We start from the raw sequence: 24468 nt of genomic DNA, 5'->3' as shown, positions 1-24468 counted from the left end.
CCCAGTACAGGAGACAGCTGGCTGGCACAGGTCTTCAGGATCCTAGGTGTGATGCCATCAGGGCCTGCAGCCTTCCCCTGATGTAATTTTTCCAGCTGCCTGCTAACCTGGCCTGTAGTCACTGTTGGGCTGATGATGTCTTCCGTGGAGGAGGAGGAGGAGGAGGAGAAAGAGGAGGGACAGATGAGGTGCTGTACAGGAGAATGCTGGGGGTAGGGTTGAGCCATTTGGGACAGTGTGGATGTGTGGGAGGCTGGGGGTGTCGATGGGGTGGCAGGAGGTGAGCTAAACCTGTTAAAAAACTGGTTGAACTGGTTTGCTCTATCCAGGCTCCCTGATGTCTGCCTGTCTTCCCCACCATCCCCGTGATGTGTTTCATTCCCATCCACACATCCCTCACACTGTTCTGTTGGAGTTTGGCCTCCAATTTAATCCTGTAATTGTCCTTACATGTCCTCAGCATGTCTCTGAGTTCATGCTGCACCCTCCTCTGCTCCTCTCTGTCCCCAGACCTGAAAGCCTTCTTCTTCTTCTTGTTCAGAAGTGCCTTCAGGTCACTGGTGATCCAGGGCTTGTTATTGGGGTAGCAGTGCACGATCCGGGCTGGCATGGTGGTGTCCTCACAGAATTTGATGTACTGGGTGATGCAGTCAGTCATCATATCAATGTCCTCCCCAGGCTCACAGAGTACATCCCAGTCTGTTGACTCGAAGCAGTCCTGCAGTGCCTCAGCAGCCTCCTGTGTCCACCTCCTCACCGTCCTGGTGTGCACGGGCTGCCTCTTCCAATCTTTAAAATCCTTTAAAATCTCCTGTAATAACCATGAATGCATCCGGGTGTTTGTAGTTTGGCTGCGGTGGAGCTGACGACTTCACAGGCCACCGCTGCATCAGCTGACGGGGGGATGTAAACAGCGATAACAATGGCGGACGTGAACTCTCTCGGTAAATAATACGGTCGCATTCCCACTGCTAGCAGTTCAATGTCCGGGGTACAGATCCGTTCCTTCACGCTAACATGTCCGGGATTGCACCACCTCTCACTCACATAAAGTGCAAGCCCGCCACCCTTCTTCTTCCGACTCTTGGAACAGTCTCTGTCACTTCGTATCAAACTGTAACCTGGGAGCTCAACGCTGTTGTCCGGGATGTGTGAGTGCAGCCAGTTCGTCCGTCTTATTCCCCAAAGACCTCACGTTTCCCATTATGATCACTGGGACCGCTGGTTTATGTCTTCTCCTCCTCTCCCTCCGTTTGACTCCGAACCTGCAACCCCGGCGTCTCCTGCGTGACCACAGGTCTGTCTCCGGGCAGCAGAACGGGCTTACACAGGGCAATCACCTGTTCGCGCGTGCCAACAATGCTCCCACTGCTATTGGCAACTGTTACGATGGGGCTCAAACAGGACTCAGATGCAGAGATAGTAGCACAACCGCTGACTTTATTAGTATTCTCTGTCTTGAGATTCTCACACAGAGTGATAAAACAATAGGCTGTCAAATTACCTGTGGAAGTCTTCCTTAGAAGAAGCGCTGCCTTGAAATCTACTAGAGAGAAAACAAAAGAGCTATTAAGATTACAGAGGGAAATTTCTATTCTAACTACAACTGAAAACGCTCCCATAGGAGGAAAGAATAACTAGGAACAATAAACTAACTGGAAAACCAAAAATCACTCGCAAAGAGGAATACTAACAAACTAAAAATCACTCCTAAGGAGGAAAACAAAAGCAAAGCACAAAACCCTGACACTATTCTATGGGAAAAAGAGATCTAAGCTATGAAAATTACAACAGAAAATCACTCTGTAACAGAGGCAAGAACAGAAAGGGGATCAAAGACTAATTTCGTGGCTGTGGCGAGAAAAGGGCTGAAGTGTACGCACAAGGACGAAACACACTGGCACAAGACAAGGGAAACGCAGACTATTTGAACACAAGGGATAATGGGGGAACAGGTGGACACAATCAGGTAACTGGGAAGACAATCAGACTGGAGACACATGAGGAAGGGCAAGTCCTGTTGTCACACCAGTTGTTCTTCACCATCAGACACACACCACCTCCACTTGAATTACCAGACTCACCCATCCTGTCCTTGCGGTGAACTGAGCAGAACTCCGCTGGTTGAACGCTGTGGTCCGGAGTCAGGGAGGTCAGCCATGTCTCAGTGAGGCAGATGACATTACAGTCTCGTATATCCCTCTGGAACTTTATTCTGGCCCTGAGACATCCTGAAAGGTCAAAAATAGCCCCACGTCTCTGCTTTGCCTGAAAGTCTATTTTTAATTGCTGTATTCCTTCCTCCTGTCAGTCTGTTGAAGCCTCATCCCATAATTCTTCCTTGACAGTATCCACAGCTGAGGTCAGTAGTTCTCCTCACCTACTGACATCTGGCTGGACAAACTCCTGCCTCCCACCCCACAGACATTTGATGGTTTGTCTGAACCTGTTTATGGCCTCCTTTAACTCCTCTGACACCCCAGGCTTTTCTTCTGCAACCACAGAAGGCACAGTTTTTCCAGGATGTTGATATGTGTCTGTCAGTCATTTTCTTCTGCTGTGAAAAGCTCTGCCTCTTGTTAGCAAGTATTCTGACTGACTGTAGTCTACTGAAGCTCTGCCCAACTCAACCCAGCCTGCTGTCTTTCAAGCTTACTACAAACAGAAAACCGAACTCTGCTTGGCTTTTGATGAGGCAGGATTTTCCCTGGAAAAACAGACCCACAAAGAGGCAACAGAAGCTCAACCTGCTGAGAAGACTCCTGCACTCCAGGGGGCGCTACAGGAGCCCCTGTTCCAGTATCAGCAGACCTGCAGCTGCTATTTTTAATTCATACTGTTGATTTCTCTTGCCTAATCAAAACAATAAATCATAAAAATAATATATTGCTCATTTTCATATTCATATTTGCGAATGCAGATGTTAATGATATTCCATTATGTATAGTGTTATTAATATTTCTTGTCTCTGAAACTTCAGTCAGTTCAAGCTCTTAAAAATCTAACTGCAAATTATTACATTTAAGTGAAATGATCATCCACAGACAGGTCAAAGAAATATATTTAGATGCTTCCATACAGCTTTGACAGATATCAACATGGTATGAATTACATGTTGAGGCCTTCACAGTCACAAGATTTTAACCCAGCTGAACAGTTATGGTTCTCATTCTCCACCATCAAAATACCAAATGAGTATTCACAGATTTGGAGAAGCTGATGCTATGAGAAGTGGCACTGAAGCTGTTCAGGAGGCTCGTATAATGGTCAAACGCCAAACTACTCAACGCTTTTCCCTGAATGTGTCAGTCATCTTTTTTTCTCGGATATGAAATGAGAAACAAATCCTCTTATCTGATCTGCAGGTTAACAGAAAAGGTAATAACGCCACAAGTAAAGGTATGAATTATGCAAAATATTGTCTTTCTGAGCGTTAAAATATTCAGACATTTGATAAAGAATTAGCATGATGTTGCCTCAGTTATGAAAGGTTGTGTGAAAAGGTGGGGACAGAAGAAAAAAAAATCTGATAGACAGTTGACTTGAGAAAACAAAAGAAACAACAGAAAAAGAGAAGAGACAAGTAGGCATAAACAATGAAAGAAGAGATAGAATGAAAAGAGAAGAGAGGAGAAGAAACAAAGAAGGGAGACGATGAAAAGAAAACAGAGCAAGGACACAGAAAAAAAAGAGAATAAGGTGTTGAGGTAAAGTAACTGCAACATCACTGAGTTTTATTTTCAAATCTACAAGCGGATGTGCTATGGAGCCTTGACATCGCGGAGGAGACAACATGGCGAATGCCGGTGGAGTAACCGTGGATGGAGGACACCTGATGCGATATTCTGAATATGCTTCGAAAACAAACGTTAAGGGTGACACAGAGATAGACAGACGGCTGGTACGTATGGAATTATATTTATGGCACAATTCTGAGCGCACACAGGGAAATTTTGAGTGCAAAAAAATAAAATTGAGCGCACAAAACTTATGGTTGAGCACACAAAAATGGATTCTGTGCTCAAAAAATATCTCAGGCAGACTTCTGCACGCCCACAATGCGACTTTCCCTCAGTCTGCCTCAGCCGCGCTCGCCCAAGTTTGCATGATATGAATGTGCCACAAAGGTCAACCAATCAGAGCACTGGGATGGCAAAAACTTGTGACTGGCTGCTTCTGCTCCAATCACATCGCAGCATCCACATGGCAAGTTTTACCATGGAACTTGAAAGTGTGACGTAGCGGAGTAGGAAAACCGCAATGCATTATGGGCTTTAAGGGCAACTGAAAAGCGTGGTTACACCGGTTGCATGCGTGACGCTGCTCTTGTGTCCTGTTGTTTTATTTATAAGTTAAAACATGGTGCAAACGTGCTGTGTCTTTAACTGTCGCAATCATTCACATGATCGCTTCTGTAAAAATAATCGATGGTGTGAGATCGCTCATTTCTATAGGGTGGGGAGGGCGTGTAAGCGACAAGCACCTGACCGAGCAGTGCGCCATCCTCAATAAACTGTTACCGGAAGATTTGGTTCCGACAGACCATGGATTTAACATCGGGAATGAAGTTGGACTAATGTGTGCCGAGGTGAAAAGTCCAGCCTTCACAAGAGGACTTGCTCAAATGGACTCAAAATCTGTGGAGGAGACGCAGCAGCTCACCTAAGGGTCCATGTGGAAACAGTTATAGGTTTGGTACACAACAAGTATAACATACTTCAGCACACCATACCAGTGATGGTTACCAGTGGACTGGTTCCAAATGAGGGTGAGAAATTTTCCCTCACTGACAAGATTGTGACTGTGTGCTGTGCTTTAAGTAATATGTCTCTCAAGTATTGTCATTAAACAACAAGGCCCTGCGATACCAGAGAGTGACTGAGAAACAGAGTGAGTGCATTGAAAAAAAATCAGACTGTGCACTGTATCTTATTCATGTTGTTGGGGCCAAATTATCTTTGTATTTAAGATGAATTACAGTTTTCATTTTGTTCCTTGTGATGACTTGTGTTGTGGTGCCTTGCCCCTCACCCTCCTCTACTGTGAGCGGCTACGTGCAGGTATTTAGTGCGTCAATCAGTGACACCTGGGAGACGCTGGTCAGACCAGGAAGTGGAACAGTTTTTTGACTGCAAAAGCAGACTGAGAGTGATTTTGGCTTTGCCGTTTTTTGTTTGTTTTGTTTGTTTTCATAATTTCTGTTAATAAATTTTGAAATTAATCCATGGACCCGCTGCTGCCTTTTGTTTTTTGTTGACCAGCTCAGAGACGGCTCTCATTCAGAGGCCGCAACATTAAGTCAAAAAACTCACAATGAACACCGAGAGGATCGGGACCGCTTGTGAGTATGACAAACTAATGAATGAACTGACGCTACGAGCGGAAACACGGAAATGTTTGATGAGCAGTTGAATGATGAAGTGGCGAAATCAGCTGGACTGAGGAGTGCAAATAAATCGCATTAAATGTTTTCTGTAAAATAAAATAGATTATTTTGGAAAAGATAAATTAAAAATAGACGTCCCAAAGACTGCAGCTGAAGCGGAAAAAATGTTAAAAACTCTCAAAGCGTCCCGCAAAGGGAGGTTGGGCGCGTGCACGCGGAAAATGAACGACGTTAAAGCTTTGCTTACGGATGCTGGAAGTGTTGATCATGTAAATGAATGTCTGAAAGAATTTCATGAAGCTGTGGGTGAATTAAATGCTGTTCATAAATCAGTGCAAATGCTTTTATCAGAGGAGGAGAAAGAGGAGGATCACGTTGAATGGTATGAACCCAGGATGATGAATTTTGAATACTGGCTGAAAGAGGTTGAAATGTGGAAAAGAGAGCAAATTGCACAGTCAAGGATTGACCCTCATGATAGCATTTCTAATGTCTTGAAAAAATCACAAGGATAAAGCTTCATCCTCAGCCTCTTCAGCATGCAGAAAAGCAGCTGCTGAAAACGCCGCCCTGTTGGCCAAAGCTGCTGCTTTGAAGGACAAACATGCACTGATGCTGCAAGAAGCAAAGTTAAGGACAGAGATGGAAACGCTGGAGCTCAAAGCAGAAATTGCAGCATCAGCTGCCAAAGTAAAAGCACTGCAAACCACTGAAACGGACAGCGAAACTCAAGAAGATGGAATGAATTCATATTTGGAAGCAAGTAAACGCAAGAACATTGACTTTATGAATCCTGATGTCTCACCTGTCGAGTTTATGAATATGGATGCAGTGCCTAAAACACCTCTGCAGAAAACTGTGGAAAACATGCAATTTCAAAACCCTCCTTCAGATGTAAACCATTTCCAGCAGCCAGTCCACCCACAACCAATGAAACATTATGAGCCACCCAGATTGCACAGTATGGCGGATTCAGTCCACAGTTCAGACCAACATGACAACTTCTCACGAGGACAATAAAAAGACATTGCTGAACTCATAATTATGCAACAAAAATTAGCCATGCTACCATCAATGGAGGTACCAGTATTTGACAGAGATCCACTGGCATACAAATCATTTATTCAAGCATTTAAGCACTTAATTGAAGACAAAACAAGCAGCAGCCAGGATAGGCTCTACTTTCTAGAGCAGTACACCTCAGGCCAGCCCAGAAGTCTCGTTCGAAGCTGTCTTTATATGGATTCACAAAGAGGTTACAAGGAAGCTAAACGATTGTTAAAGGAGTATTAGGGAGATGAAATCGAGATTTCAAATGCTTATTTGGAAAAGGCATTAAATTGGACAGCCATAAAGGCTGATGATGGAAAGGCTCGTCATGCCTATGCATTGTATTTAAGAGGATGCTGCAATGCTATGCAGGATTTGCATCACATGGATGAACTTGATATTCCCTCCAATATACGATCAATCATATCCAAGCTTCCCTATAAACTGTGTGAAAGATGGCGAGTGACAGCTTATGATGTTCTTCAGAGAGCCAACAGGAGAGCTAGATTCCAGCACCTGGTGGAATTTATGGAAAGGCATGCAAAAATACTCATGGACCCATTGTTTGGTGACATTCAAGACCACCAACTCTCTAATAAAAGAACAGTTACAAGAAACCAAACTGTAAGAGCATCCAAGAGTAAAGGAAGTAGCTTTGCTACAATTGTGGCTGCTAATGCGAAAAGCAATGCTTTATTGCCCTCAGATTCCATACAGCCCTGCAGCTTCAAACAGTGTTTGCTAGATGGCTGTCCTGCATCTTCTTCATGTGCCTTTTGTAAAGGAAAACATGTACTGACTGATTGCTCGCAATTCAAAGCCCACTCACACAAGGAAAAGGTGGAGTTTCCCAAAACAAACGGTCACTGTTTTGGATGTTTAATCAGGGGACATATGAGCAAAAACTGTAAACGAAGGCTTCCATGTCAAAAATGTAACCGGAGTCATCCAACATTACTGCATATCGACAGTACAGAAGCACCAGTACATGGTCCTCAGCTAAAGGCTGCCCTCTCTGGAACAAATGAAGCATCTATCAGCAGTGCTTTGGTTTCGGCTGGAGAAATAACTGGGGCCGGTAAAGACTGTGCATTAGCCATTGTGCCAGTTCGAGTAAAGGTTGATAAAGGAGACAGATTCATCTCAACCTATGCATTCCTGGACCCTGGCAGCTCTGCATCATTCTGCACAGAAAACCTGATGAGGCAACTGAACCCCAAAGCACAGAAAACAACAGTTATCTTGAAAACTATGGGTCAGGAAAGACCAGTGAGGAGTTATGAGCTTACAGGTTTGGAAGTTGGAAATTTGTCAGGTAGCTCTTACCTCGATTTACCAAAAGTGTACACGCAAAGTAAAATACCTGAGAAAACCATTATGCCAAACAACTATGAAATGGCAGAAGAGCGTGCCTTAAGCCTTCTAAAGAAGTTCAAGAGAGATGAAGGATATGCTACGGAATACAAAAACTTCATGGAAGAGATGTTCAGGAAAGGTTACGTCCATCGTTGCGGTCTTGTTGTGTAAGTGGGACTGTCCACTTACACAACAAGACCGCAACGATGGACGGGTGTGGTACATACCTCATCACGGTGTTTATCATCGCCAGGAAGGTAAACTCAGGGTTGTGTTTGATTGTGCCTCACCATTCAAAGGTGCATCCCTAAACAAAGAACTCCTCCAAGGTCCTGATCTGGCGAATACTTTGATTGGAGTTTTGCTTAGATTTCGCCAAGAGCAAGTCGCTTTCATGGCTGATATTGAGGCAATGTTTTATCAAGTGCATGTTCACAGTGAGCACAAGGACTTCCTACGATTTCTGTGGTGGCCTGGCGGAGACACTAACAAAGCCTTGGAAATATACAGAATGAAGGTTCATCTCTTTGGAGCAGTTTCGTCACCTAGTATCGCCAACTTTGCTCTGAAACAAACAGCGGAGGATAGCTGCAATGAGGCATCTGATACTATCCAGCATAACTTCTATGTTGATGATTGCCTTAAATCGGTAGCCACAGATTATCAAGCTATTAAGCTCATCGAAGATCTGAAGGATGTCTGTGCTCAAGGAGGCTTCTCGTTAACCAAGTGGATCAGTAACAGTCGCAAGGTTCTGCTAAGTATTCCAGAGCATCAGAGAGCCAATAATCTGCTGGAACTGGACCTGGATAGAGAGAAACTGCCAGTTGAAAGAGCACTTGGGATCCAGTGGAACACTGAGAGCGACACTTTCACATTTAAAGTTTCCATCAAGGAAAAGGCCCTTACCAGAAGAAGCATGCTATCCATTGTTAGCTCCATCTACGATCCATTAGGATTCCTTGCCCCACTCGTTCTCAAGGCCAAACAAATACTCCAAGAGCTGCAAATTGAAATGTGGATGGGATGATGCTATTCCAGATAAACTCAGTAAGAGATGGCAAATATGGTTGGCAGAATTGGATCAGCTTAACAGATTTCAAGTGAACAGATGTGTAAAGCCCAAGAACTTCGGTCTGGTGCGGTCTGCAGAGCTTCATCACTTCTGTGATGCTAGTGAAGTGGGTTATGGTACTGTAAGCTATGTCAGATTCACAAATGAGGCAGGAGAAATCCATGTCGCATTCATTTTGGGGAAATCCAGAGTCACCCCACTCAAGCAAATTACGATCCCCAGATTAGAGCTGGCAGCGGCAACAGTTGCTGTAAAGGTGGACAGGATGTTGAAAAGAGAGCTTCAAATACAGTTCAAAGATTCCACCTTCTGGACAGACAGCACGTCTGTGCTGGGCTATATCCATAATCGAACAAAAAGATTCCATACCTTTGTAGCCAATAGACTCTCAGTGATCTGGGACCTGTCCCAGGAAAAGCAGTGGAGGCATGTGAGCTCTAAAGACAACACAGCTGATGCAGCATCACGTGGGCTGCATATTGAACCCTTTTTAAAATCAAGATGGCTGAAAGGGCCCAAGTATCTGGAAATGGCAGAAACGAATTGGCCAGAGATCCCTAAAAGGTTGGGACAAATTCCTCCAGATGATCCTGAGGTAAAGAATGAAGTATCTGTGAAAAGTGCGACCGTTTGTGATGAAGGTCCAACCAGCAAACTGATTGAATATTACTCCTCCTGGAACAGACTACAGAGAGGGGTTGCTTGGATATTGAAATTTAGAGACTGTCCCTATTTGTAGATGATGGAAAAGCGCTAGATAATGTGATTCATATGAATGATGCTTTAAATATTGGCTGACAAACCTAAATTTGACATTTGACCTCAAGAGGAAGAATCCAAGGCAATTTTTGTTCTTGTATAAGATAAGATAAGATTAACTTTATTGATCCCGCAGTGGGGAAATTCACCTGTTGTGGCAGCTCACAAGAACACAAGAAGAGTGCAAAAAGTGTGCATAAACAGTTACAAAAAATATAGAGGTGAAATAAATTAACAATTTACAAGGTAAGTAAAAATAGTACACTATAAAGCTATATATGGTACAATAACAGAGAGAGTTGAGGCAAATAAATTCTTAGACATATGGCTTGATGAAAAAAAAATGACCTTGTTTACTCAACTGCCAGAGAAAACAACAAACTGCTGGAATTCCTCGATACCACTGGGTTGTACCAGCGTAGTTGTAACAATTATGTCCAGAGTGAGGGGTGCAGCACCGCGCCATCGCTACAAGGAGGAGAAACAGAAGAAGAAGAAGAAGTAGAAGAAGTAGTAGTAGTAGAAGAAGAAGAAAACATTTGTAGTTATTATTCCATTTCCATAGTATATATATTCATTATTCCTTTTATGTTAAGAGATTTTAATTAAATCTAATTCTGTTGTCTGTTTAAAAATCAAGTCTATGTAATGGAAAAAAAAATGTAACGAAAGAACAGCTCGCCAGTGTTAGGAATTTTGTCCCTCATAAGCTAGCTAATGAAGCCTCCCTTTAGCTCAGGTAGCTAAGAGCTGCTAACCGGTTACTGATAGAAAACGAGCATTAAGGGTAAGTCAAACGTATTCTCTTTATAAGAGTCACACCTTTAACAGTCGCCTGTCAGCACAGTCTGAACATTAAAGACACAGGAGAGACGGACAGCTTACTGTTACAACGTTAGCTCATAAATCACGTCTGCATCACAGTTTACCACAAGACTGGCTGGTTTCTGCTGCAAAGCGTGAAATTAGAAGTGAAATGTGCCTTCGGAAGGCAACCTTAAAGATAGGTAATTTTGGTAATTTGTCGTTAAATTAGTTACGCAGGTTATTGCAGATTTTCTGCAATAGATTTTCTGCAGTAATCACGCTGTTATACTGACATGCCTTTATGCTCGTTGTACCCCCACTTTTGTGTTATGCTCCCTTGTGTACCGGTTTTTTTGCAGTTGTCCTGTTTTTGTCACACAATTTATTTGGGTAAATACATGATGTTCCCACGTATCTACAGTCCGTTCAAAGGAAATGCATTCACTAATATCCTTTTGCATAAAGGAACAAAACTTTGGTGTGTACCAATAACATTTTTCAGAGCTGATCCAAATGCTGAAAGTGTATTATCTAATGGACTACTTGTAGACTTGTTGTTACTCGTGGTGCTGTTAGTATTAGACCATAACAGACAATATGACTGTGTGTTTGTCAGTGGGTGTCCACTGTCATATTTAACTTAGTTTTAACCATTATTGTTGTTGTTGTTGCTGCTAAGGATAACTGTCCTTTTCTGAGAGAGTGGTTTCTCCCTGCTCACAACTGCATTACAGCTTGACTAAAATGTGACATGGTAGAGTTATAGTCAAAGCTGAATGATTAATCTGATGTGTATTTATGCGTGCAGATAAAACTCTGAAAACTTGCACCAGCCGTTTTGGGCTCAGTGGTCTTTTCACAATGGATGTCAGCATTGCCGTGTCACTGATTCGAGGCCAGATGGGCGCCGTGGTTGAGCGAGCAGTTAACGGAGCAGTGGAGACTGTGCTGGCTGAGATGCTCAAAGTGGTCGGAGTCAAATTTGAGGAACTGAAAGCTCAAGTGGCACTGATGAAGAGGGACATCACGGCACTACAGAGGGAAAAGGCCCTGAAAGAAAAGGAGAATGACAACATTAGAGCCAAGCTGCGCTACACCGAGCTGAAGTTGAAGTACTACAGGCAGGGAGTGGAAGAGGAGCTGCAGCAGAGAGCCTCCACCTCCACTCTGGTCCGCATTGACCCATACACTTTCCACCAAGCACAGAGAGGTATTTCCTCCCCTGAGAACTCTCCATCATCTGAAGGATCACTGATGAGAAGCAGTCAAGGTAATGAACATGAAAGTGACTTACTCTTTTTTGGCCGTCCACTCCGATAACTTATCCTTTGTTCGTTTGTTCTCCCAGAATGCACCTCTCCACAGAGCACGAGCAAACGTGCACCCATCAGAGTCCGCTGTGATTCAGATGAGGGAGTTGCCAGCTCCGAACCGTGTGACTTGCTGCTGCCTGTCTCATTCTCTGTGAGCACTTCAGCACAGTCTGTTGACAGCAGTACAGGTACAGAGCTGAGAGAATGTGTTTGTTTTGCTGCGCGCTTTCCACTTCCTATCCAACTATTTTTTCTCCTCCTTTGCTGCACATGATTTAAAAGTTCTGATAGTAGCCTACAGTCAGAATAAGGTAGAAGAATATCAGAATCAAAATCTGAATTGTTGTTTTTACACAAGAAAAATGTTTGCCTCTTAAAAATCTGTCTCAGCATCTGCCCTATAAAAATCACTACCGGTCAGACTTCTGGCCCTGAAAATCCAGTACAGGAGTGTACTAAAACCATAGAGAGTCAGCTATTCACTGACAAAACATCTTTGTCACCTGTCACCTTGTATCCCTGCATGATAAAGTGGAATGAACATGTCCATGTGTGTGCAGTTTTGTACTGTCCCACAGAGGAAGACACAGCTCAAAGCAAGGAAAACGTCCAGGAGGACGACTGTGAGTGGACCATCACTCTGCAGCCACATACAGAAGGCGTGGAGGCTGTCGTGGCCCCTCCACCTGTCCATGCCATGACTGTGGATGTGAGGCAGCAGCCAGTCGCTGGCTCATTGTCTCTGGATGGTTCCTCTGAGGACCGTAGTTCCACTCTGCCCTCATCTGATCCAAAGGTGACTAATCAGTTAACCGGTCAACAGAACATAAATCAGTAGTAATTTCTAAAACAAAAATCATATTTGCTAAATATTTGCTTGTTCCAGCTTCTTAAATTAGCTGATCCCCTTCAGGGATTCTTAAATTAGCTGATCCCCCTTCAGGGATTCAGTTCAACTGTACTGTACTGTATTCCAACAACTGTATGACCACAACAGAAAAATATTAAACCGAATAAAGATACTGGACAGTCTGCTAGAGTACTCACAATTGATTGCACTGATTTCTCATCACAGTCCTAAAGTCCTGGTGGTCCTCTGTTGTAATGCAGGTGAAGCAGGAGCCAGAGGAAGTTATCTGCATCAAGGAGGAACCAGAGGACGAGCAGGAGGTGATGGCCACCCTGCTGCTGGACTGCCAGGGGCAGCAGGGACAGCTTCCAGACTTGGAGGTAAAGTTAGGGCTCGCGAGAGCGTCCTCTTCAAATTGTTAATAAGAGGGAACAGTTTTTAAGAAGAGTGACTCTGCTGACAATTAGTGTGCTGATTGTGTTGGATTTTTGTCAATGGTCAGCAGTACTCAGTGCTGTCTGTCTCAGTGATACAGAAACCACACTTGTCACTTTCTCCACCCATGAGTGTCGGAAATTATCTTAAGTGCTTTGCGGTTGCAGAACGAGTTCTGATTTAGTGTAGAAAAGTATTCTGAAAAAATACCAAAATAACTGAATTAAAATGGATGGAGATCACAAAGTAATTCATCGCAATATAAATCCATGAATGCACTGAATGTGTGTGTGAGTGACTGTAAAGACCATCTGTGGCAGAGAGCTAATGATTGTGTCTGTTCCTTCAGTCTCAAAGTTCAGTGACGGAGTATTCAGGACCTCCAGCAAGCCAGAGAAATCACACTACAGCCTTCAGCTCAGCCGGACCAAGCAGCTGTGAGTAGATCTGCATGTGTGTGTGTGTGTGTGGACAGATGTCACGCACATGCTTCTTAGTTGCTTGGCAAGTTGGGGACAGTGACTTGCTCTTACAGCGTTAATTGACAAGATACGATTTCCCTAAATGTCGATGTACCTCTAATCTGTACTTAATTAATTAATTTAATTTAACCGCTAAAAACCTGTTCATGTGAACTCTCAGATGTAATGCCTCAGCCTGCAACCTCCCTGCTGTCAATGGCGGCCTTGCCACCTGGCATCCCACCTCGCCAAGCTGTGCGGCCCTGGACTAAAGACCTCAGCCTTTATGAGGAATATAAACTGCGCAGGAACGAGCTCCGCCGGCGAAGCCTCAACAGACGCAGAGAGCTGGAGAAAACACTGCCCCAGCCTCTGCTAGCAGATATGGTTTGTCAATCTTATAGTTCGGACTTCATTCTTACAAAAAATAATCTGTATAGTCTAATAATTGAATAATAAGAATAATCTTCTTACACTTTTCTATGTGTAATGTAAAATGTGATGATTGTTGTGTTGAAGGTGCGGGAACGTCGAGAGAAGACTAGACTGAGGGTGGCCAGATGGAGGGCAAAAAGGAAACTCCAGGCCTGTCTTAACCAGGCTCAGGTCAGCAATAAATTTATCAGTTTTGTTATCACAGGAAGGAGCGCCTGATGAGTAAGACACTATGTCCCCGACACACAGAAGTACTGAATGAAACGTTCAGTGATTTAAAGTTATTTAAGTAGCTGTCAGTGACCACTCTCAAGCTAGTAAGTGATACCTTCACTAACATTACAGTAGCAGATCCTACTTAAGATTTCATGGTCAACACAATACCTAACCGCACAGTGTCTGCTACATGGCTTTGAATAATTAACACATAAGCTGCAACACGCCTCATTATTACTCACTGACTAGAAGTCCCTGGGTCTCATATCATTTACAGAATGAACCTTTCCTCCTGTTTTTGTCTTTTTCTCTTTTAGGCTCTAGGTGGCGCTGCAGGTCTTCCTCAAACCGGCTTTCCTGTCAGCAGCCAACATCAGCAGCCCAGACTACCTTGTGGTAAGATATGTCATGCCTCACAGTTTTCTACACTTGTGCAGAATATAGACCATCCCATTTTTTCAACACAATAGGATGACACGTCTGTGCAGTTAGAACATCTTTGCTGAAGTAGTTAGTCATTAAAAATCTAAAAAGTACCAATTATTGTGTACCAATAAGTTTTTGTGCCGTGTATCTCCATAATTGAACTGCGTTCTTTGCTCCAATGTCCTATTTTTGGCAATAGAATTGATATGTTGTGTTTCAGCTGCCACCCCCAGTAGTCAGCAGAGACAGAGCTCAGCGCGGCCTCAATCCAACAACTTCCTCTGCAACATGTCAGCCACAAACAGCAGCTCTGCCATGCTCTCATTCGCCCCTGCTACCTCCTCCTCCTCTCTGGTCCTGAGAGGCCCCAGCCTGCCTACACATCAGCACACTGTGACATCATCATCCTCTTCCTACCCCCAGGTCAACCTATTGCAGCAGAGTATCTCTCTGACAGATGCAGATATCTTGCAGTGAGATGTTTGAAATGAGAGCAGTGCACACAGAGATTATGTGTTTGTTGAATACATCAGTGCTGGTGTTCAGCAGGTGTCAGAAGTTATCCTCAGAATATCGTGCATGCTTGAGCCATCTTTGCGTTGTCAGCCAACAGAGCTTAGTTAATCAAACACATTGTCATTGAACTTGCAACACAACACAATAAAAGCAGATCTGGCCAAAGCACGTTATTCTGAAACACATGTGCAGACAAAATAATTACATCACCTAATATGGATCACTTTGTTACATCAGTAACACATTTCATCCAGGATTAGTAGACCTGGACAGGCACTAGTTAGTCAGCCATAAAACGTAATGCATTCAAATGTTAAAAACACTAGAACATTGTTCAGAATCTTATAAAAACTAATTTACACACAAGAATCCAAAATTAAATTCAGTTCTCAGATTTCTGTAAGTGTGTATATATATATATATATATATGAAAAGTTCACTGTCCTGTACATGTTTATGTATTTCATTTGATTGAAATATAGTGCCACAGAGAATCGCACGTGACTGTCTTTGAAATACTGGACAGAAGGGGTATTGTTATGCTTTACTACATACAGTAGTTCAGCTGAAGCAGATGGTCTAAGCTAAATGAAGCTGATGCAGAGTTGTTCACTTTTTTTTAACCCTGATCAATTCAAAAAATAAATGGGATACTGACAATTTCCAGATCAAAATGAGATGCCTGATACCTTGTGTACTCCCAATAAATGCAGCTAAAACATGAACTGTGTTGAACTTTTCATGAGCTTGCTGAACAGTTAATTAAAAAAAGGTAAAAGTAGAGATACGTTCAAAGCATGTTCAGATTTTTCAAAATGTGTACTAAGACAACAAATGTTCCAAGTTTATTTACAAGTTCATTACTGCTTTTCTGTCCTGGTTATGTGTCACTCTCTCTCAGCAGCTCAGCGAATGCTGCCCATCCCAATTTGGAAAAATACTGACTGTTTGACAACAGTTGAGTTGTGATCGACAGAGATTCTAAAAAAGTTGGGATGCTGTGTAAAATATTAATAAAATGTGACTGACACCTTGCTAATCCTTTCAGACATAATCAACTGAAAACAGTACAAAGACAGTGTATTTAATGTTCTACCTCATTGGCATAATTGATTTTTGTAAACATATGCTTATGGTGAATTTGATGTCGGCAATATGTTTCAAACGCGAGCAACAAAAGACTGGGAAAGTTGTTGACTGGTTGTAGCTTTGGCTGAGCTCAAAACAGTTTTGCGCAGGACAAAGGCTGTGGACTTTGATTCCTATTTCCTGCTGTCAACACAGGGAGAGGACAGTCAATCCCAGTGTTCAGTAAGTTTTTCCTCATACTATTTCCATCCAAGTATTATCTAGATGGACTTAAACTGTGCTTGTTGGTGTCTCAATATTATACAAGGTCAGCATGGCTCCCCAAATCAGTTTGTTCCTGTCGACATGAAGGCATAAATCTTGAAATAATCATAAAACAAATGAACATGTTCTTCCATTTAACAAAAAAAAAAAAAAAAAAAAAAAAAAAGAATAAAAAATAAAGCTGGGCACTGTAGTTTTTAACATCATTCAGACAGGTGTATAGAAGCTGTTAAGGACACACACCTGTTGAAAGGATGCTGCTGAAATGGGAAAGTTCTTGTTTTCATATTATAACATGTTGTTTTAACCACTAATGTTCCCAGGGGAGTTGCATCATCTAAAAGTTATCCATAATCATCCTATAGCAAAAACAGTAATTCTACAAACAATAGCAAAACTACAGTGTGGACATTTCTACATGTGTGTATCATCCATTGATTATCTTCTGAGAAATGGCTCCTGGCAGTGTGTAGAAGAGCAGTGCGAGGAAAAGTGCTGTGATGAGCAGGACCAAAGCGATGATGATGTACTTCTTGTAGCTTCGCCAAACCAAGTGGAAGAAACACTTGAATGGATTGACAAACCATGAGAAGGAGGTGTCTGGGCGACTGTGGAGAAAAAAGAGAATGAAGTGTTTTGAGCGCCCATTTACCAGCTTTGGTATGTTTTATATCAGCTTAATTAGAGAATGTTTTGACTAATTCTGACACAAGAAACTATGAATGCCACCAATCAAATTTAGATGTTCATTAGATCTTGTTAGTCTGTCACTGATACATCAAAAGGTCATCTGGGTTTTGTGCAAAGTTATAATAGTGAAGTCAGTTAATGTCTATCTGTACACATGCTAAATACACATATAGGCCGATAGGATTGGGCTGAAATGGTTGGAAAACACCTCAAGACATGTTTAGGCTTCTCTCTGCTTCCAGCTTTGTGCCAAGCTATGCTAAAAAAAAAGTCTTATCTCTTCCCTTACTTCCATTCAAGGGAATTGTTTGATATTTTGGTACATACTGCATGTTTATTTGCTTTCTTGCCAAGACTTTGATGAGAAGATCAATAGCACTCACATATGTTCTGTAAATGTATGGCTACCAAGCAGCTGGTGAGCTGAGCTTAGCAAAACCAGAAATGGATACAGCTAGTTTGGCTTTGTCCAAAGGTAAGGACATTATTCTTCCACCACCACTTAATTAAATTAACAAAATAATTAATAAAACAATGATTAATTAATGCATGTGTCAATTATTCAATTTGTACAAAAACACAAGTACAGAGATAACAATAGTTTTACAAAACCCTTTTTGTGGGGACTTTCTTGGCAGGACAAGGACTTGTCTTCCTTAAGTAACAAGTCAAGCAACTTAACAAGACACTTAACACCCTTTGAAAATACGCTTATGGCTTTTATACCGATTAAAGGCCCAGTATGTAGGATTTCGTTACATCTAGTGGTGAGGCTGCAGAATGCAACCAACTGAATACAATGGTGGCCTGAAAATGCCTGAAAAGCTGTATTCACACATCAGATAAATACACAACACTGATGGATAAAGATTAAATTAAGCATCACAGTTTTACACAGATATGCTCTTTTTAACTGCTGGTAAATACAAATAAACACAATTATATTATTTGCCAGCTACCTCAATTCAAAATCACATCACAATCGGCACTCGATCTGCAAAATCAATCGGCCCAAACGACTGAACAGAAACACTGCAGTGCACCTGACTCACTGTCCCTACTACACCAGTACCAAGTTAATCTGCAACAGGTATATACTTCTCCTGTTCCAGTCGCCTATTCTCACCACGCCTCAAGGGCTCCTGCCTCTGAAGTTTAGCCCATTAAAGGAATGCTCACCCTCACAGTAACAACACACAGATTCAATTTGTTTAGAGGGAAACCAAACAGGCTCTTACTTTGGTTTTGGCAGTGGCTCTGGCTCCTTGCGGGCTCGGCCAACAGGATTTTTCTCTGCCTCCTCAGCTGTCACAAGATGAAACTCCGCCTCCACTTTCCCCTGATGGGATCAGAGCACATGACACCAAGTGTTTGTCAGTCTGCATGACTTAATGACTGTGTGTGTGTGTGTGTGTGTGAGAACATACCGTCAGCTCTCCAGACTTGCTGAAGGGCCACCAGCCTCTTGCTCTCTTCTGCTGGAAGATGGAGATTCTCTCTGTCCCGTCCGTTAACATGTCCACCTTACATGACTTTGCCGTCTTTGCACCCCGAGGGAACCCATGGAGGTCTAATTCCACCGTGCCTACACAAACACAAACACAAATGCAAACACACACACACACACACAAACACACATACACACACATACATGCACATTAAATCAGTCACCTATACCAATAGAGAAACACAGATACACATGAAGCAGTCTCTCTCTCTCATACACACACACACACATACACACCTAGGAAGTCGTCAGAGGAGAGTGTCTCGAAGTCCCAGACCTGCAGAGTGAGAATGGCAGGAAGCTTCTGCTCTGTTTTGTCCAGAGAGAAAATACTCTCTCTCTTCCTCACCACTACTACCTGTGGGAGACAGAAGAAAAAAATACACGTGTTGGTAATGTGACATTGTTTTGCTCTTCCAGGTAATTCTTCCACATGAGCTGAACAGCTGGAGCTGCTGGGATGTCAAGCTCATGCTTATTTCAGCAGAATTCACAAGGTGTGAGCTCACTTCTGTCTATTTATCAGTACCTTCTCAGCAGGGAGGTAGCTGAAGGGGAACACAAAGCGCCAGTTGAAGTTTCCTTCTCCAGTCAGAGAGTTGTAGTGGACGTCTGTCTCCTGTCGGTCATCCTCTAAACCTTTCAACCAGCTACAGAGAAAGATGGACAGTAGCAGTGGATATAAAAGGGAAGGAAACATAAGCATGCACCATGTTTATTTTGGTGCAAGAACATATATATTGTTTTCTATTTAGAATAAGCAAACTAAAGCAAATTATGAATCCGACAAATATCTGAAAGCTTAAAAAGCTTATACTGTAATTACCCCTTAATGTAGATATCACTAGACTTTTGACCAGTTAGGAAGTTGCTGTCCTCCAGAATCACATCTTCTGTGTTCCAGATGATGATACGTAGCTCGTACCTGAAAGCACACAATGAGGTATTAGTTGGCCCTTTTCAAAAACAGATAATGTTTTATCAAGACTTAAAGGACTGCATCAGGTGTTGAAAGTGACAGCTCTCACCCCTTGGGTTTTCGAGGTGAAATGTCCACTGAAGGCCCCGGATGTGGCAAATCCATGGGAAACATGTCTACCCACATCTGGACCTGCCCCTACACCCACACACACACAAACACACAGAAAAAGAAGAATAATCAAGAACTGTGTCTTGTAATGTTCTTAAAAGATGCTTCTTCACTCTGCTTTGGCTGCTATGACCAGGGAGAGCCGTGAAGCAGACACAGAAACAGTTAATGAAATTTCTTCCTGTTAAAAGGGAGTTTTTCCTTCCCATTGTCTGCTTGCTCGGGGGTTCAGGCTCTGGGTCTCTGTAAAGCATCTAGAGACAATTTTGATTGTATAAGGTGCTATATAAATAAAATGAACTGAATTGAATTGAATTTACACAATGTTTCAGTTTGTGGGTGTTAAAATGGGGTATCTAACAAAAGATCTGACATAGCTGCAACCCAAATAAATAAAACTGACACGGCATAGATCATGATCTAAGTTTGCTCTGTCAGCTATTAGACTTCCAGTACTGACATCTGATCTTAAAGGCTGCTGACTGCAACCACCTGAAGAGCCCTCATCTCACCCTGCCTTTGCTCTATTGTATGCTGTAAATTCTCTTACTTTTCGACACTGTTACATATTATTTATTGGTGTGAGGATAGTGATAGACAGAAGTATTACTCAGTGGAAGTATTTAGAAGCATAATTCTATTCTCTGAACCAGATTATCTTTGATAAAAACTAGCTTTTATTCTGAAAGACTGACAGGTGGAAGACCTATAAGTGGCTGCTTCTATTTTAAAGCAGATGACAACTTTTAGTTATTTTTAAAATACTTTGGTTTTATCACATAGTGCTTTAATAGATAAAACTAAACAGTACCTGGTCCATGCCAGGCCGAGCCTTGTTGAACAGAGTTCTGGTCTCGATGTGTTCTGGCACCAGCTTGCATCCCACAGCAGGGATCTCTGCCCAGCGGTGCAGGATCTTCAGAGACAGGTGTTCATAGGACTCCACTGGTTGCTCTAAGATGTACGTGCATCATAATCATTAGTGTCACACACAAACACGAAAAATAGTTCTAAAAAAAATAACATGAATATTCAGTGAGATAACTTTGACTTTGACTATAAAACACAGGCAGGGACCCACCTGATCTCAAAAACATAAGATGCTTTATACAGTAAGACTAGATATAATTGCATCTATGCTAACAGAGGAAATCTTGTCAACACTGTGAATCACTTTTAATTCATTCATTCATACCTCATTCAGGCCAAATGACAGCAATTCATTCTCTTTTTCATGGGCACCCTGTGTTTACAGGCCAAACAGCAGGCCACAAATATATTCATATATATGATGACAAAAAACATTACACATACATAAGAGGGCCTTGAAGCAAGAAAAAGGGTTCAGGTTGTCCAACCATGTATATTTCTGTAAATTCTCTGCAATTTGCTCCACTTCTGTGGACCATTTCATTTAAAAGCCAGTTATTTAGTATAGTGAATTTCAAGGACCAAATAATCTTGCAATCTAGTGGAGTGCGTATCTGACCTATATTTGAAAAGGTACTGTCAGGTATGGCTGAGGTCCAAGGAGCACAGTTACATATACACTGATGTAACTAGACACAGATGAACATAATTAGGGTGGAGCAAGACAGTCCAGTCGTTACCTTCATGCATGAAAAGTGTCTTGCCAGTGAAAACTTTTTCAGCCACAATGATGCGTCCTGGTTTGAACTGAGGGTCTTCCAGACCGTTCTCTCTGCACAGCTTCGTCAGCAGCTCTGATGGCTTCAGACAGTCTCTCCAGGCATTATAACCTTCACTAAGAGACCAGAAACAGAGAGGGGCAGAGGAGGCACAGTGACTTATGTAACGTATGATAACGTATAATAATGAAAGCCTCAGAGAGGTTTCACCAAACACGATAACTTATAACTGCATTTGTTTGTTCAGATTGAAAGGGCATGTTTTCACTCAATATGAGCAAAGACAGGAAGTAAGAATTACTCCAACCAGCTGGATGAATAATGAATGAAAGAATAAGTTTTTTTTCTGTCTACTGGTTCATAAACACATGGAGCTGAAGGAAGGAGACTCACAAGCTGTACTCGGCAGGGAGCCCACAGGTGGCTCTGTGCTGGCTGTAGAATCGGTTCTCCAGGTCAATGCGAGTCTCTCCTATTAGGTCGTCTCCTCCCACCAAGTCATAATCGTAGATCAACACTGACAGCAGAGAATCTTGAGGAAATGTCGCCTGCAACTCAAAAGATCTGTGAGAAGGCGGAAAGGAGACAACAGCTTGAGAAACTCTGCGTAAGGAATAAAACACTATTGGGTCATGTTCTAATTTAAAACGTAAAGGTAAGCTTTAGTCATATGCCTTCCAAACACAGGATTCAGCTGTTTAGGGATGTAGTTGTCTCTGTCTTTGATTTCCTTCTTGCCAAGCCGAATAACAATGTAAGGGTCAGACTTTCCATCCGGGTCTGCTGGGTGCAGGTTAGATGCCTGGAGAGTGGGGAGAGCAAGTCACATGTTATAATACCAATGGTATAATGTATGCATCACAGGGTTCTGGACTTGAGTCCTGTGTGGAATTTGCATAGTTTCCCAGTGCTTGCATGAACATTCCCTGGCGGCCCAATATTAACTGGCCTGCGTAATAAATATCCACTGTCAGGGGCCTTTATTAAGGACTCTCTCAACAAAATAACAAAGTCAAAAAGCAGCTAGCATATTTGGAGCATCATTTGTCACTCAGAATGACAATAAACATGGCAGAAGTTGAGGTCATGGAGTTAATGCAAAAAATACTACACAACAGTAACTTTAAATATGGGGACTGCTTTCTAATTTATGCTTAAAGGGTGACACCAGCAAATTATTGTGATGAAAGTGTGTTTAATTTCATATACATTAATGCAATTAATGCACTTTATAATGAAGCCAAGTTACTTCTAATAGCATAATAACAAATAATAATAAATAAATGATAAAATGAATAAATTCATCCAAATTTTTCTGAGACTATGAGCAGTTATGTTGAGGTGATCCCCAACAGTTGTGCATCTGTGTTCAGTTTCAGTGCACTTTACTATGTCACATTTAGGAACATTTATAGTAAAGACCTATAAGGATCAGTTTGATCTTTAGAAATGAGCACGCACTGAGACGATGTAAACACGTATGAGGACTTGGACCGGGCCATTTGATGGGATTCCTCTGTTGACTCTGAAGTGCTTGGTGTCAATGGCTTCATCCCAGTCCTCTTCCTCATCCTCAGTCAGTTTATAAAGGCAGAATTGCCCCTGGACATGCACAGAGTGGATTAAATCAACAGTGAAAATATATCAGTGGTTCTCAAGATGGTAACCGAAGAGGTAACTGAACCAAATTGTCTCACCTTAAATTTGCCAACAAATCTCTCCTCGGTCACCCCCTCTTCCTCATTCGCCTTCCCTCTGAACAGCTCATATGTGTTCACCCAATCGTCAAAATGCCCAAACTCGGCCTCCAACTCCTTGTTGTACAGCTGCAGTGAGATCATCAGCATCACTCCATTGAACATTTCAGATGTATTGTGTAATTTTAAGAAATAAATTTTAAAAAAGCACATATTTCTAAGATTTATTTCTGACACATACCAAATTGATGGAGAACCACGTACTCCAATCAGATGATAAATAATGCGGTGAATTTGTAAAAACATACTGGGTTTGTTACAAAAAAAAACAACTATTTATCTGGTATGTTTTTAACAAATGCACCAAAAATTTTCAAAAAAAAAAACCAAAAAAAAAAGAAGTATATCCTTTTCACACACTGATGTGAACAGTATAAATTGATGTGGTTGTGCATGAACATGAATGTGAGTGTTTTCCTTGAGAGTTAACGACACTCAAAAAGTGTGAAAAGAGAGGAGGTTAATGTTTCACAGCAGGTAATCAAGGCTTGCAGTATTGTTTAGCCCAATGAAGCCTGTCAGTCAGAAACACAATCTCTGATTGGTTGACAGAGTCAACCCAAAGCATCATGGGACTGCCAGTGGTTGGCTAACAGTCATGCTAACAAGAACAATAATTCTGGATAAATATTCACAGACAATATAAATATTTCTCAATCACTTAGCTTTCCAGTGATCTTTAATATGTCAAAGGCCTATACAATGCATTTTTTGTTCTATATGACATATTTTGATTTTGTATACAATATGATGAACCACAAATGATGAAATTGGGTGGTAATACATCTCTTGAAATAGTAAATATAATAATGTTTCCGAAATCCTATCAGAATTGGAACTTTGTCACTGCTAAATATAATACTGTAATGTGTTACTTTTATAATGTGTTTGCTTTCCTCCAATTATTGAAAAAGAATAGCTGAGAAGCTCATTAAAAAAGAAGAAGACAAAATGAACATCAGCTCTAATTCATTTTTGGGGCTGTGAGCCTAATTCAGAGTTATTTAAGTTTTTTTTAGGCTCTGTTTATTATCAGAAAAACCAGAGAGTTCCTGTCTATCTTAAGGGACTTGCAGTGTTTGTGAACTGAATACCTTGAGTGTGGCTAATCTAGTAGGTATACCAATGCTTAGCTCCAGGGTTCCTTTCCCTTTCTGTTTTTTCTTCTTGTCTCCATCTGAGGACCTCACTGGTGAAACAAACACAGCATATTTTCTGTGGTGAACACTCACACAAAGCTTGGTGACATAGTGACACAGTGGTGAACAGCAGGAGACAATATCGATGAAACCAGTTGCTTGTAACTTAAGAAACACAGTGTTCCATCCTGCAGAATC

The 24468-nt window shown here is 41.9% G+C and overlaps 2 protein-coding genes across 4 annotated transcripts in view; one reads left to right on the top strand and one right to left on the bottom strand.

Moving 5' to 3' along the window:
- The first annotated feature begins 5305 nt into the window (after positions 1–5305).
- Positions 5306–15810, top strand: si:ch211-67e16.4. Of its 2 annotated transcripts, none has more exons than XM_046404430.1 (10): positions 5306–5341; positions 11242–11703; positions 11782–11934; positions 12307–12542; positions 12857–12976; positions 13381–13468; positions 13674–13879; positions 14012–14098; positions 14461–14539; positions 14790–15810. In XM_046404430.1, exons 1-10 carry the CDS (start codon positions 5314–5316, stop codon positions 15044–15046), a joined length of 1716 nt encoding a protein of 571 aa, XP_046260386.1. In that variant the 5' UTR covers positions 5306–5313; the 3' UTR covers positions 15047–15810. The 2 variants fall into 2 exon arrangements, with proteins under 2 accessions (XP_046260386.1, XP_046260387.1); XM_046404431.1 differs by lacking the exon at positions 5306–5341 and adding an exon at positions 10149–10413.
- The window catches only part of fer1l6 (fer-1 like family member 6), a 29934-nt gene continuing 20708 nt past the window's right edge, over positions 15243–24468 (bottom strand). For both annotated transcript variants that reach the window (XM_046404428.1, XM_046404429.1), the window contains 14 exons: positions 24226–24320; positions 23072–23200; positions 22836–22976; positions 22049–22176; positions 21768–21938; positions 21336–21490; positions 20537–20679; positions 19664–19752; positions 19462–19560; positions 19165–19285; positions 18873–18993; positions 18556–18713; positions 18367–18467; positions 15243–17046 (listed from right to left, as the gene is read on the bottom strand). In XM_046404428.1, the coding sequence (XP_046260384.1) occupies positions 16866–17046; positions 18367–18467; positions 18556–18713; positions 18873–18993; positions 19165–19285; positions 19462–19560; positions 19664–19752; positions 20537–20679; positions 21336–21490; positions 21768–21938; positions 22049–22176; positions 22836–22976; positions 23072–23200; positions 24226–24320 (1832 nt within the window). In that variant the 3' untranslated portion in view covers positions 15243–16865. The remainder of the gene's footprint in view (positions 17047–18366; positions 18468–18555; positions 18714–18872; positions 18994–19164; positions 19286–19461; positions 19561–19663; positions 19753–20536; positions 20680–21335; positions 21491–21767; positions 21939–22048; positions 22177–22835; positions 22977–23071; positions 23201–24225; positions 24321–24468) is intronic.

Source organism: Scatophagus argus, chromosome 11 (genome assembly GCF_020382885.2).
Source record: "Scatophagus argus isolate fScaArg1 chromosome 11, fScaArg1.pri, whole genome shotgun sequence".
In the NCBI taxonomy this organism is placed as follows: Eukaryota; Metazoa; Chordata; class Actinopteri; family Scatophagidae; genus Scatophagus; species Scatophagus argus.
Note: the sequence above shows the minus strand (reverse complement) of the source record. Positions and strands in the feature narration are given on the sequence as shown.